The sequence below is a fragment of the Hypanus sabinus genome, chromosome 8 (genome assembly GCF_030144855.1).
Source record: "Hypanus sabinus isolate sHypSab1 chromosome 8, sHypSab1.hap1, whole genome shotgun sequence".
In the NCBI taxonomy this organism is placed as follows: domain Eukaryota; kingdom Metazoa; phylum Chordata; class Chondrichthyes; order Myliobatiformes; family Dasyatidae; genus Hypanus; species Hypanus sabinus.
The window spans coordinates 172,427,248-172,443,112 of NC_082713.1; the positions used below are offsets into that span (position 1 = coordinate 172,427,248).

Here is a 15,865-nt window from a genome sequence, read left to right on the forward strand (position 1 = left end):
CAAAAAAAGACTTAGGAATAAAAGTTGGAAGGGCTTGAAATAAATATAAAAATTTCGGTAAAATCATCATTTTAACAGCATTGATCCGACCAACCAATGATAAGGATAAAGGAGACCATCTAGTAGTAAGTTGTTGAATTTGATGAAGCATAGGTAAAAAATTCAATCTGAATAAATCTTTATATTTCTTGGTAATTTTTATACCTAAATAAATAAATTTATCTGTAACAATTTTAAATGGTATCCTGTCATTCAGTAAAGTTTGTGCATTTAAAGGGAAAAGTTCACTCTTATCCAAATTTAATTTGTAACCAGAACAACTGCCAAATTGAACCAACAAGGATAGAATAGCGGGAATAGAATTATCAGGATCAGAAATATATAACAACAAGTCATCAGCATAGAGCGATAACTTGTATAATTTCTCATTGCGGGTAATACCAAAAATATTAGGGGATTCACGAATAGCAATGGCTAAAGGTTCTAATGCAATATTAAATAATAAAGGACTTAAGGGACAACCTTGTCTCGTACCACAAGATAATTGAAAAAAAGAGGATCTATAATTATTCATAAGAACAGAAGCAACAGGTTTATAATATATTAATTTAATCCATGATATAAAATTAGAACTAAAATTAAAATTCTTCAAGGCTTTAAATAAGTATGTCCATTCAACTCTATCAAAAGCTTTTTCAGCATCTACTGAAATAACACATTCTGGAGTTGTGGGTGAGGAAGTGTAAATTATATTAATCAATTTTCTAACATTAAAAAAGGAGTATCGGTTCCTAATGAAACCAGTTTGATCTCCTGAAATAATCTGTGATAGTACCTTTTCTAACCTAATAGCTAAAATTTTTGTAAGAATCTTAGAGTCTACATTTAGTAACGACATAGGGCGATAAGATGCACATAAAGTAGGATCTTTATCTTTTTTAAGAATTAAAGAAATAGTAGCTTCATAAAAGGACTGGGGTAGTCTCTTCTTAATAAATGCATCATTAAAGATTTCACATAGCCAAGGGGAAAGCAAAGAAGAAAAAGTTTTTAAAAATTCTATAATATAACCATCAGGACCAGGAGCTTTCCCTGAATTCATCGATGAAATAGCCTCTCCTACCTCAGCCATAGAAATAGGAGCATCAAATAAACTTCGTTCTTCATCTGTCAGTTTGGGAATATTCAAATTGTTAAAAAAATTATCCATCATAGACAGATCATCAAATTCTGATTGATATAAAGATTTATAAAAATCTTGGAAAGTATTATTAATTTCTTTATGATCAGTAGTCAGATTACCATCTTGTTTACGAATTTTAATAATTTGTCGCTTAGTCGAAATAGCTTTTAATTGATTAGCTAACAATTTACCAGTTCGATCACTATGGATATAAAATTGAGCCCTGGTCTTAATTAATTGATTCTCAATTGAAGAAGATAACAGTAAGCTATGTTCCATTTGCAGTTCAACTCTCTTCTTATAAAGTTCCTTGGTAGGAGTAACGGAATAAATCTTATCAATTTCTTTAATTTTATCCACCAATAAAGCTATATCTAAATATCTTTGTTTTCTTTTACCAGCAGAATATGAGATAATTTGTCCACGAATAAAAGCCTTAAAAGAGTCCCAAAGTATTCCTCTGTCAATCTCTTCAGTATAGTTTGAAAAAAATAAGTCAATTTGCTGTTTTATGAAGGTAATAAATTCTGGATCTTGAAGCAAAGTAGCATTGAGTCTCCAAGATCTAGTATTAATGAAAGAGTCCGAAATCTTGATAGATAACTTCAAAGGTGCATGATCCGAAATAGCAATAGAATCATATTTACAATCAATAACATCTGCTGATAAACGATGATCAATAAGAAAATAATCAATTCTAGAATAACTATGATATACATGTGAAAAAACGAAAATTCTTTATCTTTAGGGTTCAAAAACCGCCATATTTCAGTAATTCCCAAATCAACCATAAAAGAGTTAATAAGTAAAGCTGATCTATTCGGAAGAGTTCGAATAGGTTTAGATCTATCCATCAAAGGATTCAAACAACAATTGAAATCTCCACCCATTATCAACATATATTCATTTAGATTAGGAAGGGCAGTAAATAAACGTTTAAAAATTCAGGGCAGTCAAAATTTGGAGCGTAAATATTAACTAAAGCTACTTTTCGGTTAAAAAGTGAACCAGTAATCAACAAAAATCTGCCCTGTGGATCAGATATAATTTCATGATGTATAAACGAAATTGAGGGGTCTATAAAAATAGACACACCCCTAATTTTAGTAGTACAATTCGAATGAAATTGTTGACCCTTCCAGAACCTAAAAAAGCATTGATTATCCTCCCTCCTAATATGGGTCTCCTGTACAAAGATAATATTAGCATTTAGTCTATGGAATACTTTAAATATTTTTTTACATTTAATCGGATGATTTAAACCATTAGTATTCCAAGAAATAAAATTAATAGACTTATCCATCATGCTAATATTAATTGTATATATCATGAAAGGTTAAAAAAAACACATAACCCATAATTCAGGAAGAATGAAAAATGATACAGGAGCAACCGGAGAACATGACACCTCACCAATATTAATAATTTGAAGTCGGCCCATGAACTAAAAGCAAAAAAATAAAAAGCAAAAGCGTGAAAAAAGATCCCTACCCCCTCCCCCCACCCCTCGAAAGAAAGCCAAGCGGCAGGCGCATAAACTAACACTAATATTACCCCCATTTCAAGATGGCAGCTCCATAAAAATATAAAAAAAACTATATAACACCCAGATTTAAATATAGGGTTGCAAAGAGAGAATATATATCAATCAGAATGATTAATGGCCAGGAGATCTATATTACAAAATTGGAAAGAAGTAAATCCTCCTACCACATTTCAGTGGTTCTCTCAAACTATTTCTTGTTTAAGTTTAGAAAAAATTAGAAGTACTATTTTTGATTCATCAATTAAATTTGAAGAAACTTGGGGTCCGTTCATTCGACACTTTCATATGAATTAATTTGACTTCTTCCAGACCTTTACTCTTATTATTCTTGTTCTGGTATGGAATTCCGGAGTTTTTGACACTATCATATACTCATAAACTATCACCCATTAATAAACGATCATTAATAAAAAAAAGTATAAACATTAAAATTTGAAAGTGTAATATACCTTTAAAAAAAAATTCCATGTTCAAATACAAGAAAAATGACGTTTCAAAAGCAAAGACTTATGGGAAGAAGAAACGACATTTTGAAAAAGCCATATTACAAAATATAAATGTAAGTTCAGCAATCTATTAAAAAATTTAATAAAAAAATTTATCAAAATAGGATTAAAAAAAGATTTAATAGACACTACAATATATATAAAAAAAAGACCAAAAAATCCAAAACATTCGTCCCATTTCCAAGTGCAGGCAAACAAATAAATGCTTACAGAAAGCAAAGTCTTATGGGAAGAAGAAACGACATCTTAAAAAAAGTAAATCCTTATTACAAAATATAAACGTGTATATCCGAAACAGAAAAAAGAATAAAAAAGAGATATAAAAAATTAAAAGAGCATCTATAAACGATGATGATAGTAAAAAAAAACCAGACCCGTAGATCAGGATAAGAAGTTATAACCTAGCTTCATAGGTTAAAACTTAAAATGAAATGGCATCTTCTCTCCAAAAAATCTTCAGCATAACACATAGTTCAACTTGCACTAGAAGATCGATATTCTTCAACGAATTTCTTCGCTTCTTCCGGAGTATTAAAAAATTGCTGACTGTTGTCGTTCAACGTAATTCTAAGATTCGCTGGATATCTTAAAGCTTGTTTAAGTCCAATCGAATGAATCTCTGCCATCACTGGTTTAAAAGCGATTCTCGCTCTCATTACTTCGAATGAATAATCTTCAACAATTCGAAATGTGTTGCTATTGTGAGAAATCATACCTTTTTTACGACCTAATCGAATTAAAAGCTCTTTCTCCCGAGGATAATGAAGGCGAACAATCACAGCTTGTGGTTTGCCACTCGCAGCCGAAAACCTCGCAACTCTGTGAGCGCGGTCGATAACAGGTTTAGTATGCAAACCTTCACCACCGAAAATTTCCCACAATAATTTAGAGAAAAATTCAGTTAAATCACCGGACTCAACTTTTTCGGGGAACCCGATAATTCGCAAATTCTGTCTGCGAGATCAGTTTTCGAGATCAGTAATTTTAAACTTATACTGATCTATTGTTTTAGCAGTCAAATGTACCTTCTTCTCCAGCGCTTCAATTGTACGTACTTTTTCACAAATTAATTTTTCAAGAGTCGTAATCTTATCTTCATGCCGCTGAATATCTGATGCCTGCGATTGAAGCTTAGTATCAAGCGATCTAACAACTCCTTAAAGTTCAGATATTTTCGTGGTAAGCTTATTTTCCAAACTTGCCAGTTTACTTTCCAATTTACTTTCTAGCCTGCTTTCCAAAGTTGCAAGTTTAGCATCCAGAAGATGAGAAATTGCGTCGATGGATAAAAGATCCTTAGACGATTTCTTGCTTGTAGCCATTTTAAGTTTGACAAGATTAAATCAAATATTGTTTTAGGAAAAAAAAAGTTAATCAAAAGTATCAACTCATATGATTAGGTTCGAAAAGATTTGATTAAAGGGTGATTATAGTTGAAAAAATGAAGAGCGCCTAAAAGGCAGATGCTTACGTCGCCATCTTGAAACTCCACCCCCCAATGCTGAAGGAACTCAGCGACCAGGTGGCAACTATGAAAAAGAGTTTCGGGCCAAGACTCTTCATCAGGACTGGAGAGAAAAGATGCTAAGTCAGAGTGGAAGGTGGGGGGAGGGGAGGAAGAAACACAAGCTGATCGGTGAAACTGGGAAAGAGGGGGAGGGCTGAAGTAAAGAGCTGGGAAGTTGGTGAAAGATGCGGGGCTGGAAAAAGGAGGGGGGTCTGATGGGAGAGGACAGAAGGCTATGAAAGAAAAAGGGGGGTGATGCGCAGGTAAGGAGATAAGGTGAGAGAGGAGAATGACAGACAGACAGACATACTGTATTGATCCCGAAGGAAATTGGGTTTTGTTACAGCCCTAACAACCAAGAATAGTGAAGAAATATAGCAATACAAAACTATAAATAATTAAATAATAAGTTAATCATGCCAAGTGGAAATAAGTCCAGAACAAGCCTATTGGCTCAGGGTGTCTGACACTCTGAGGGAGGAGTTGTAAAGTTTGATGGCCACAGATAGGAATGACTTCCTGTGATGCTCAATGTTACATCTCGGTGGAATGAGTTTCTGGCTGAATGTACTCCTGTGCCTAACCAGTACATTATGGAGTGGATGGGGGTTATTGGCCAAGATGGCATGCAACTTGGACAGCATCCCCCTTTCAGACACCACCGTCAGAGAGTTCAGTTCCACCCCCACAACATCACTGGTCTTACGAATGTGTTGATTCTGTTGGTGTCTGCTACTCTCAGCCTGCTGCCCCAGCACACAACAGCAAACATGATAGTACTGGCCACCACAGCCTCGTAGAACATCCTCAGCATCATCTGGCAGATTGTGAAGAATGGGGGCATTTCCAGATGTTTGAGAAATCGATATTCATGCCATCAGGTTGGAGGCTACCCAGACGGAATATAAGGTGTTGCTCCTCCAACCTGAGTGCAGTCTCAATCTGACAGTAAAGGAGGCCGTGGACTGATGTTGGAATGGGAAGTGGAAGTAAACTAGATGGCCACTGGGAAATCCCGGTTTTTATGGTGGACAGAGCATAGGTGCTTGGCAAAGCCGTCTCCCAATCTACGTTGTACATATTCAAGAGGCTACACCGGGAGCACCGGATACCATAGATGACCCCAACAGACTCTCAGGTGAAGTTTTGCCTCACCTGGAAGGACCATTTAGGGCCCTGAATGGTAGTGAGTGAGGAGGTATAGGGCAGTTGTAGCACTTGTTCAGCTTGCAAGGATAAGTCCCAGGAGGGGGATCAGTGGGGAAGGACGAATGGCCAAGGGAGTCACTTAGGGAGCGATCCCTGTGGAAAGCAGAAACTGGGCAGAAGAGAAAGCTGTGCTTGGTGGTGGGATCCGGCAGAAGATAGAAGTTACAGAGAATTATGTGCTGGACACAAGGCTGGTGGAGTAGTAGGTGAGGATTAGAGGAACCAATCCCTGGTGGGGTGGTGATAGGAATGGAGCATCCATCATTAGGGACTCCCACCATTCAGGTCATGCTCCCTTCTTACTGTTGCCATTAGGAAGAAGGTACAGGAGCCTCAAGACTGGTATCACCAGGTTCAGGAGCAGTCATTACCCCTCAACCATCAGGCTTTTGAACCAAAAGGGATAACTTCTCTCACCCAAACACCGCACTCTTCCCACAGCTTATGGACTCATTTTCAGGGACTCTTCATCTCATGTTCTTGATATTTGTTGCTTTTTTTTGTACAATTTTGTTGTCTTTTGTACATTGTTGGCCTGTCCTTTTGGGTGTGGTCTTTCAATAATTCTGTTGTATTTTGGATATGCTGTGTACTCCCACAAGAAAATCACTCGGGGTTGTATATGGTGGCATATGCAGTCTGTACAGTATATACTTTGGTAATAAATTTACTTTTGAACTTTGATCTTCACAGCCATCTAAGGGCCCAGCAATAGACAACCTCTTGGGAGAACATCATAATCTACTCGAATGATTGCACTACCTCACATGACTACCTTCCCCTACCACCTTCAGCTTGTACTCTTTGTAACCTCTTTCTGCCCCCACACCACCTTATTCTAGCTTCTTCCCCCTTCTTTTCCAGTCCTGATGAAGGGTCCCAGCCGGAAACATTGACTGGTTAATGCCTTCCGTAGATGATACCTGACCTCCTGAGTTCCTGCAACATTTTGTGAATATGTACACATTTTATTCCTCCCCCAACCTGCACTTTGCCATTGCATCTGCCAGCCCTATATAATGTTCAGAATGTGCATCTTGATGTGTAGATTGATAGTTTTGATAATGTAATTTTACTGGTTTATTGAGAAATCTCTGTTTATGAAAATGGACAGACTGGCTGCTTTGAATATTTTGTTTCACACAAAACCTTTCTTAGTTCTTCCTTACACTGTTTTGCATATGTACTTCATTAGGAAAAATGTTGTTTCTTTGCAAACCATCTCGTGTGGTGGTTTGCATGTCATTATTACAGTTCAGGGCATCGAAGTTCAATTCTGATGTCTTCTGTAAAGAGTGGATGCATGGATTTCCTCTAGGTGCTCCAGTTTCGTCCCACGGTACAAAGACCTACCGGTTAGTAGGTAAATTGGTGATTGTAAATTGTCCTGTGATTAGGCTGGGGTTAAACTAGTGGGTTGCTGGTCCACCCTGGCTCTCTGAATAAAAATACTAAAACTTGTGTGCATATTATTGCGACATGTAGGAGATGGCTACACCTACACCTGATCACAGTGCTGTTACCAATTTCTGATCAAGCTGATTGTTGTGTAAACTTAGTAATATGTTTCACAACTTAAAGGTGTGAATCATTTTGGATCTGAAGGGCATCCTAGAAATGGGGTTTGTGCAACAAAGTGGTGCTGGGCCAGAAGATCAGCTCTGGTTGCACCAAGTGGTGGAGCAGGTGTGAAGGGTGAAGTGGTCTACTACTGAAGTGGTTAACTTTCCACTTACAAGCTGAATTGTTCTATAAATTTAAATATCTAGACAACTGTTTCTGTGGTCTGTTTAATATTGCAATCGTTTTACCTGCCCTTTGATTGGAGTGGTTTCGATCTGTACATTGATGTGTCCTTTACCTTGTTGTTCTGCATATTCTGTGCTGCTGTGCTCTCCACGATCATGCACATTATCTGGATGGGTGAAGACCGCAGTCGAAGTGCAAGTGCACCGATGCTAGGTATAGTATAGCTGCATGTTTGACTGCACCAATGCCTTGCTGTGGGCATTATTGCAGCTGTTTACTGCTAGTCATCCTCAGTAGAGCTACTGCAACTGTGATAACCTAAAGCTGAACGAATCTTTGGAGCATTTAATCAAATCAATGTGAGCTCTCAAAGTGCAAATCCTACCTTAGCTTTGACCAGTGGCTTTATGAAAGTTGAACAGATACAATAAGACACAGGAACAGAATTATGCTATTTGGTTCATCAAGTTTGCTTCACCACTCCATCGTGGTTGATTTATTAACCCTCTCAACACCATTTCTTACCTTCACCCTGTAACCTTTGACTCCCTGTCCCATTAAGAACCTGTCAACCTTTGCTTTAAATATACCCAATGAGTTGGCCTCCACAGCCGTTCGTAGCATTGAATTTCCCCAGGTTCACCACCATCTGGCTGAAGAAATTCTTCCACATCTCCATTCTAAAGGGACATCCTTCTATTCTAAGGCTGTGCCCTCTGGTTAAAGGCTCCTGATTTGAGGTGCTGCTTCATGTTAGCTCATCAGCATTTAGTTATCCATGCTGACTTATTCGCTTGGTCTTGAGTCTGCTGGGTTTGGCGATGCTTATCTTAGAGAGCTTTGCGTGCTGGGTTTGTCAGAGGTGAATTTTGTTACTGTTGTTGGTGACATGCTAGAGAATATTAACCAGCATGTGTTAGTACAAGCCTGCTTCATTTAGTAAAGGTCCACATCAACTTCATTCTTTCTGAAATTAGCTCAAGGTGCCTTACTTCAGATATCAGAAGCTTAACTATTGAAAACGGAGAAGAATCCAGAATTTAAGGGCCAGGAAGGAGAGGACAATTAAATAGGAACTTGAGGGGCAACTTTTTTCTTTTTACACTAAGGATGGTATGTATGTGGAATGAGCTTCCAGAGAAAATGGGTGTGCCAGGTACAGTAACCTTTAAAAGACAGTTGGACAGGTACATAGATTGAAAAGCATTAGAAGATTCTGGGTCAAATGCTAACAAATGGGGGTAGCTTGGATGGAACATTTTTGAACAGTCTGTTCCTGTTCTATGTACAGTACTGTGCAAAAGTCTTACGCACATAGAGCTAGAGATAGTGCTAAGGAGCCTAAGACTTCTACACAGTTGTGTAGTAATTTTATGTATTGCACTATACTGTTGCCGCAAAAAAACACAAATTTCATGACCGATGTGAGTGATGATAAACCTGATTCTGATATGGGTCTCTGTTGTGGACTGAGAGTGGGAAGGGGGCAGGGAGAGGGGAATCATGGTTAGGAAAAGGGGAAAGAGGAGGGGAAGCACCAGAGAGACATTCTGTAATCTCTAAACCAGTTGTTTGGTATCAATGACCTTACCTGGTATCTCAGGGTTGGGTGTATCTACGCCTGCACCACTCCTCTGCCATCTATCCCACACCCCTCCTGTGGCACACCATCTCACCATTCCCAACATCCTCTACTCCCGCCAGAACTGCAAACTCACTCTGCTCCACATTGACAAATACAGCACTGTGCAAAAATCTTAGGCACCCTAGCTATATATCTGTGCCTCAGACTATCGCACAAAACTGTAACTCTGTGACCCATAGAGTCAACAGCATTGAAACAAGCTCTTCAGCTCAGCTGGTCCATGTTCCATTCAAGCTGGTCCCATATGTCCTATATTCTCAAACCCTTTTCTATCCATATTCCTTTCCAACTGTATTTTAAAAAGTTATACTTGCCACAATTGCTTCCTCTGGCAGTTCATTCTGTGTACATACCAACTTAAATGTATATTTTTAAAACAAACGTCCTCAAGTTCTCAGTAAATCATTCACCTCTCATCTTAAATCTATGCCTTCAAATTCTTGATTTCTTAATATCTACTAAAAAGATTAAGGTACGTGGATCCAACCTTTGCCCCTCATTATTTTATACGCCTTTTTATAACGTCACCTTTCCAAGGAAACGAGTCCTACTGTGCCCAATGTTTCATAAAACTCAGTCACTTATGTTCTGAAAACATCCTGGTAAATCTTCTATACAGTCTTTCCAGTTTAATAACTTTTCATATGAGAGTGTGATCAAAACTGGACACAGTACTCCAAGTGACTTCATCAATGTCTTGTACAACTGCAACATAACAATCCCAACTTCTATGCTCAGTGCCCTGACTCATGAAGGCTAGCATGCCAAAAGCCACCTTTGCTAGCTGCCCTCTCTACCTTTGAATCCACTTCCAGGGGAAACCAGCCCCTCATCTCAAAGTGGCTCTGTTGTGTCCACATAAAGGATGAATATATGAGTTAGATTTTTTTTATTCTGTTGTAGTTTACAGTTCAGATTCACTTATTGTTTGTACATCAAAGCATACGGTGAAATGTGTTGTTTGCATTTGAGGGTGTGCTGGGGCAGCCCTCAAGTGTCATCACACATTCCGGCGCTAATAAAGGTTAAACCTTGTGAGAATGAAGTATAATGTAAACGAGAGCAGTTGTCAAATGCACAATGTATTAAGGTATGTGAGTTGGTTTGTATCAATGCTACTGGCTCTGCTGAGGTGCTCAACATCATAGACAGTAACACAGCTGCCAAGGTCCATGAAAGCAAGGCATTTGCAGAGGCAACTTCTGACTGTTAAATCTTTTCAGAAGTTGGTCATTTAAGTGCAACGAAGAGTTGTTAACTTGTGAAAGAAAGAGCGCAAACCAGCAACCTTTATCTGTCTGTGTGCATTTCTGTCATTCATATTAGCATTTTTAATTAGTAAGATAATCACCTAACCTAATCATCATCACCACCTCAATATTTCAAATGGATTGTTTTGCTTGGTTCTTGACTCTCCCTTTATTCACTGGAGAGACAAAACCTGTGTTTGTGTCAACCATTTTAAAAACTCAAACAAAACTCGTTTCAAAGGCAGACACATCATGGTAAGTTGTATCGTTAATCTAGATTAATCAAATTTAAAGCCATTCCTTTTATGTTAAAATGTTTTCTAGAATTTTATCATTCCTCTTTCTTTACTATTTTTTAAATAAGTATTTTACATCATAAGGGAAAGAATTAATGAACTTCGATTTTTACAAAATATATAGCGGAGACAGAGAGAGAGTTGGAGCAGGTGGATGTTGCTGGTCTCCCACTGCGTTCAGTAGAGGCTGATGGCAGTCAGCTCTTTCCAACCTCACCAGATCTCAAAAAGAAATCCAAAGGAATCAAAAAGTTATTTGGAAAGTAAGTATCTTTTAATTACACTTCAGGACACAGGTCATTGGAAGTGGGAGCAGATGTAGACTCTCTGATCTAAACTGCCATTCCTTGATTTATTTTAGCCAGAGGGTAGTGAATCTATGGAATTTATTGCCACAGACAGCTGTGGAGGCCAAGTCATTGGCCATATTTAAAATAGGTGTTGATGGGTTCTTGATTATTCAAGGTTTCAAAGGTTAAGGGGAGAAGGTGGGCGAATGAGGTTGAGCGGGAAAATAAATCATCCATTATGGAATGGTAGATACGATAGAGAGAGTGCAGAGGAGATTTACAAGGATGTTATCTGGATTGGAGGGTGTACCTTTAGGTTGAGTGTACTTGGCCTTTTCTCTTTGGAGCGATGGAAGATGAGATGTGACCTGAATAAAACTGTATAAGATGATGAGGGGCATTGATCGCGTGGATAGCCAGAGGCTTTTTTTCCAGGGCTGAAATGGCTAACACAAGGGAGCATAGATTTAAGGTGTTTGGAAATAGGTATTGAGGGGAAGTTTCTCATACACAGAGTGGTGGGTGCATGGAATACACTGCCGGTGGAAGCCGATACAATGCCTACCTCTCAGATAGGTACATAGAGCTTAGAAAAATAGAAAGCTATGCACTAGGGAAATTATAGGCAGTCTCTAGAGTAGATTACATGGTCAGCACAACATTGTGGGCCGAAGGACTTGTACTGTAGATTTCTATGTTCTAAGACTCGATGGGTCAAATAGCCTAATTCTGCTCCTACGTGTTATTGTCTTGTATTCTAAAAGATCGTGTGAATAGCTTTTGGAGTTATTTTGAATTGGAATAGATTTTTGAGGCTGTTTATTTTCATAATTTATCAAGCAAGCTCCTTTCATACTAATTTATCCTAATTATACAAGAGTTGAGAGGATTTGTGTAGAGAATTCTGCACTGATAGCTTCTCTTTCAAAACTGGTCCACTGTGAGCATCTAATAGTATGTTTAAAATCACAAACATGAGAAAATCTGGAGGTGCTGGAAATTCAAGCAACACACACAAAATGCTGGTAGAATGCAGCAGGTCCTGACGAAGGGTCTCAGCCCGAAACGCCGACTGTACTTCTTCTTATAGATGCTGCCTGGCCTGCTGCGTTCCGCCAGCATTTTGTGTGTGTTAGTTGGATGTTTGTTATTTAAGCTCCCTGTCACAATATGACACTCTGTATATAATGTGTTATAAAATGCAATTGAGTGTTAATTTACTAGTGAACAGTGAAAATCATCAAGAATTATCGAAGGAGAGATGTTTCAAGTAGATGTGGAAATGAGGAAAATTTAGTATTTGAATGTGTTTTAAGGTGCAGAGTAATGGAGAAGTGTAGGAAATAGAGAAGTGGACACCAGCAGAGACTGTTAGTACTGCCTGTGAAAAGTTGTTAATTGCCATGGTTACGTCTGTGGGCAATTGAAATGGAAGGAGATGAATGAGAGTGCAGAGGGGAGAAGCAGTAAAATACACAACTACAACCTCACAAACACTAAATGCTGGGATTCTGAAAATAAAAGCCAATGATCAAAGTAAAAGGTTAGCTTTATTTGTCATATGTACATCAAAGCATTCAGTGAAATGTGTTTGTGCCAATGACCAACATAGTCAGAAGATGTGCAACAGACAGCCACAAGCTTTGTCGTGCTTCCAGCACCAACTTAATGCCCACAACTTACTAACACTAACCCAAACATCTTTAAATGTGAGAGGAAACCAGAGCAAACCCACACAGTCAAGGGCACAACATGAAAACTCCTTATAGAGCATCAGTGGGAATTGAACCCCAATTGTTGCCATTCCAAAGCATAATGCTAACAGCTAAGCTACCAAGCTTCTTGGCATCAGCGGTAGGAGTGGGATCAGGAAAAAGCAAAGTGCCACTTAGCTTCCATACACCTACCACTCTATGTTTTTATTAAAAAAAATACAAATAAACTGCACTGGCATCCATTCCCCTCCACCCCTCCAGTCACTTTAAAAATATGCTCCTCGTATTAGCCATTTCTAGAAAAAGTCTCTGGCTATGCTTCTGATCATCTTATACACCTTTATCAAGTCACCTTTTATCCTCCTTCGCTCCAAAGCGAAGACCTAGCTCACTGAACCTATCCTCACAAGACATGTTCTCTAATCCAGGCTGCATCCTGGTAAATCTCCTCTGCACCCTCTGTAAAGCTTCCACATCCTTCCTATAATGAGGCAATCAGAATTAGAATATTATGTTAAAGTAATTGACCTGGAAGAACAGTTGGGTTTTGATTGGTCTCTCTAATCCAGCATGAAAACGACAGGCAGGTAACAACCTCCTTTGCTTTCACCCTGTATCATTTATAATGAAGGAGTGTGGTGATACGATTGTTACTGCACTGCCCAGGACAGTAGGACCTTTGAGAGTTCAGGTTCATCTTGTGAATGGTCTCTTTTGTGTTTTTATACTCAGGCTTAAACGAAGTCAGTCAACCACATTCAACCCTGAAGACATGGGTGAAGGAGAATTCAAAAGAGGTGGAACCAGAAGTACCTCCGGTCCGAAGCTTGGCTGGTCCCGGGATCTACAGCACACTAAAACGTACAGACCTATTGAAGTCATTTATTTAAAGATACAGCATAGTAACAGGCTTTTCCAGCACAACAAACTCATGCCACCCAATGACACCATGTGACCAATTAACTTTCCAACTCTTATGTCTTTGAAGTGTGGGAAGAAATTGAAGCACTTGGACAAAACCCAGATGGTCATGCAGAGAACATTCAAACTCCTTACAGGCAGTGGTGGAATTGAACCCAGGTCACAGCACTGTTGTAACTGCTTTTTTTTTTATTTTATTTTTTTTTATTACAAAATCCTTTATTACAAATTTCGGTGCTATACAATATATACAAAACAGTGGCAAACACAATTACTGCACTACAAATAGACAATAGACATTACACCAGAATGTTGCCATCCCTATCTACGATGGCATTTACACCCCGCGGAGCCCAACGGTCTCGAAACTCCTCCAAGGCCGTTGTGGACTGCGCGTGTTCCTTTTCAATAGTTACCCGGGCACGAACATACCCCCTAAACATTGCCAGGCAGTCTGCCCAGGGAGATCCTCCCGCCACCCGTTTCCAAGACCCACGGATGGCAGATTTCGCCAGCCCCAGGAGCAAGTTGACTAGGACATCCTCGTCCCTCCATGCCCCCTTCCTTACTGGATGACCATATATAAACAGGGTGGGACTAAAATGCAGCCAGAAGGCGAGAAGCAGCCCACCCACTGGTTATTGTGTCACTCCTAAGTCAAAACAAAAACATTGGGATTTCGTTTACATCACTGCCTACCATTCACTGCTGTTGTGTTGTAGATTTGCCATTACATTTAAGCCAGATCTTCTCTGGTAGTCATGACAATTATTGATTATCTGTTCACCTGTCTTCATTAAAAGAGATTCATTGGTCAGTAGAAATGGGATAAAATAATTCCATAAATATTTGAGGGAGAAAATAGCTGACATTGAAATATACGAGATCAAGAGGGACATAGGCGATCATTTTCCTGAATGCAGGTGCAAAAAGTAAGGGAACAGAGGTTTAAGATCAGAGGTGAGAGATCTAAAAGGATGTCAGAGGCAACTGCTTCATACACGGGGTGTATTTGACAAAAATAGTCATTGAGGTGGGTATTTTAGCAACATTTAAAAGCCAGTAGCTGATACATGGACAGGAGGGCTTTGGAGAGCTGTGGGCCAAGCAAGGCCAGATGGGACTGGATCATTGGAAAAATCCTGCATTTCTTTAGCCAGAAGTTGGTGAAACTGGAGCCCAAGTCATTGAGGATACTTAAAGATTGATAGGTTCTTGATTGGTCAGTGCATCAGAGGTTATGAGAAGAATGCAGGAGATTGGAATTGAGGGGGGAATAAAAAATCAGCCAAGATGGAATGATGGGCTGAGTGGCCTAATTCTGCTCCTATTACTTATGGTCCTATAATACCTATACTTGAATGGCCATTGTGATTTGAAGGAATATTGTGATTAATCCTCCTGTTTTTGGTATCTCCACTGCTCCTTGTGTTGAATTGCCTCCCATTACCCAACAGGCTCAAAGACTTCCAGACACAGTAACAGTAAGATTGAAAGAGTGCAGAGAAGATTTACAGGATGTTGCCAGGACTGAGGACCTGAGCTATATGGAAATGCTGAATAGGTTGGGATTTCATTTCCTGGAGCTAAGAAGATTAAGAGGAGATTTGATAGACATATACAAAATTATGAGCGGTGTAGATATTGTAAATGCAAGCAGACTTTTTCCACTGAGGTTGGATGAGATGAGAACTAGAGGTTGGGTGTTAAGGGTGAAAGGTAATGTTTAAGGTGAACATGAGGGGGAACTTCACTCAGGGTAGTGAGGGTGTGGAGTGAGCTGCCAGTGATAGAGTGGATGTGGGTTCGATTTCAGAGTTTTAGAGAAATTTGAATAAGTACGTGGATGGGAAGAGCATGGTTCAGGTGCAGCTCGATAGGACAAGGCAGATAAGTAGTTCAGCACGGACTAGATGAGCTGAGGGGTCTGTTTCTGTGTTTTAGTGTTCAGTGACTCTGTAACCTTCTCCATCACCACCTTGTCACTCTGCTGGCTTGATCATTTCTGCTGCCATTCTAGTCCAAGATCTGAGTTTCTTTCACTTCAG

At 39.1% G+C, this 15,865-nt stretch overlaps 1 protein-coding gene across 5 annotated transcripts in view; it reads left to right on the plus strand.

The window, feature by feature from the left end:
* ppfibp1b (PPFIA binding protein 1b) overlaps positions 1–15,865 on the plus strand; it is a 290,693-nt gene that overhangs the window by 228,599 nt on the left and 46,229 nt on the right. For 4 of the 5 annotated variants that reach the window (XM_059978579.1, XM_059978581.1, XM_059978578.1 and 1 more), the window contains 3 exons: positions 7,881–7,913; positions 11,016–11,154; positions 13,629–13,757. In XM_059978579.1, the coding sequence (XP_059834562.1) occupies positions 7,881–7,913; positions 11,016–11,154; positions 13,629–13,757 (301 nt within the window). The remainder of the gene's footprint in view (positions 1–7,880; positions 7,914–11,015; positions 11,155–13,628; positions 13,758–15,865) is intronic. The other variant, XM_059978582.1, reaches the window with a different exon arrangement.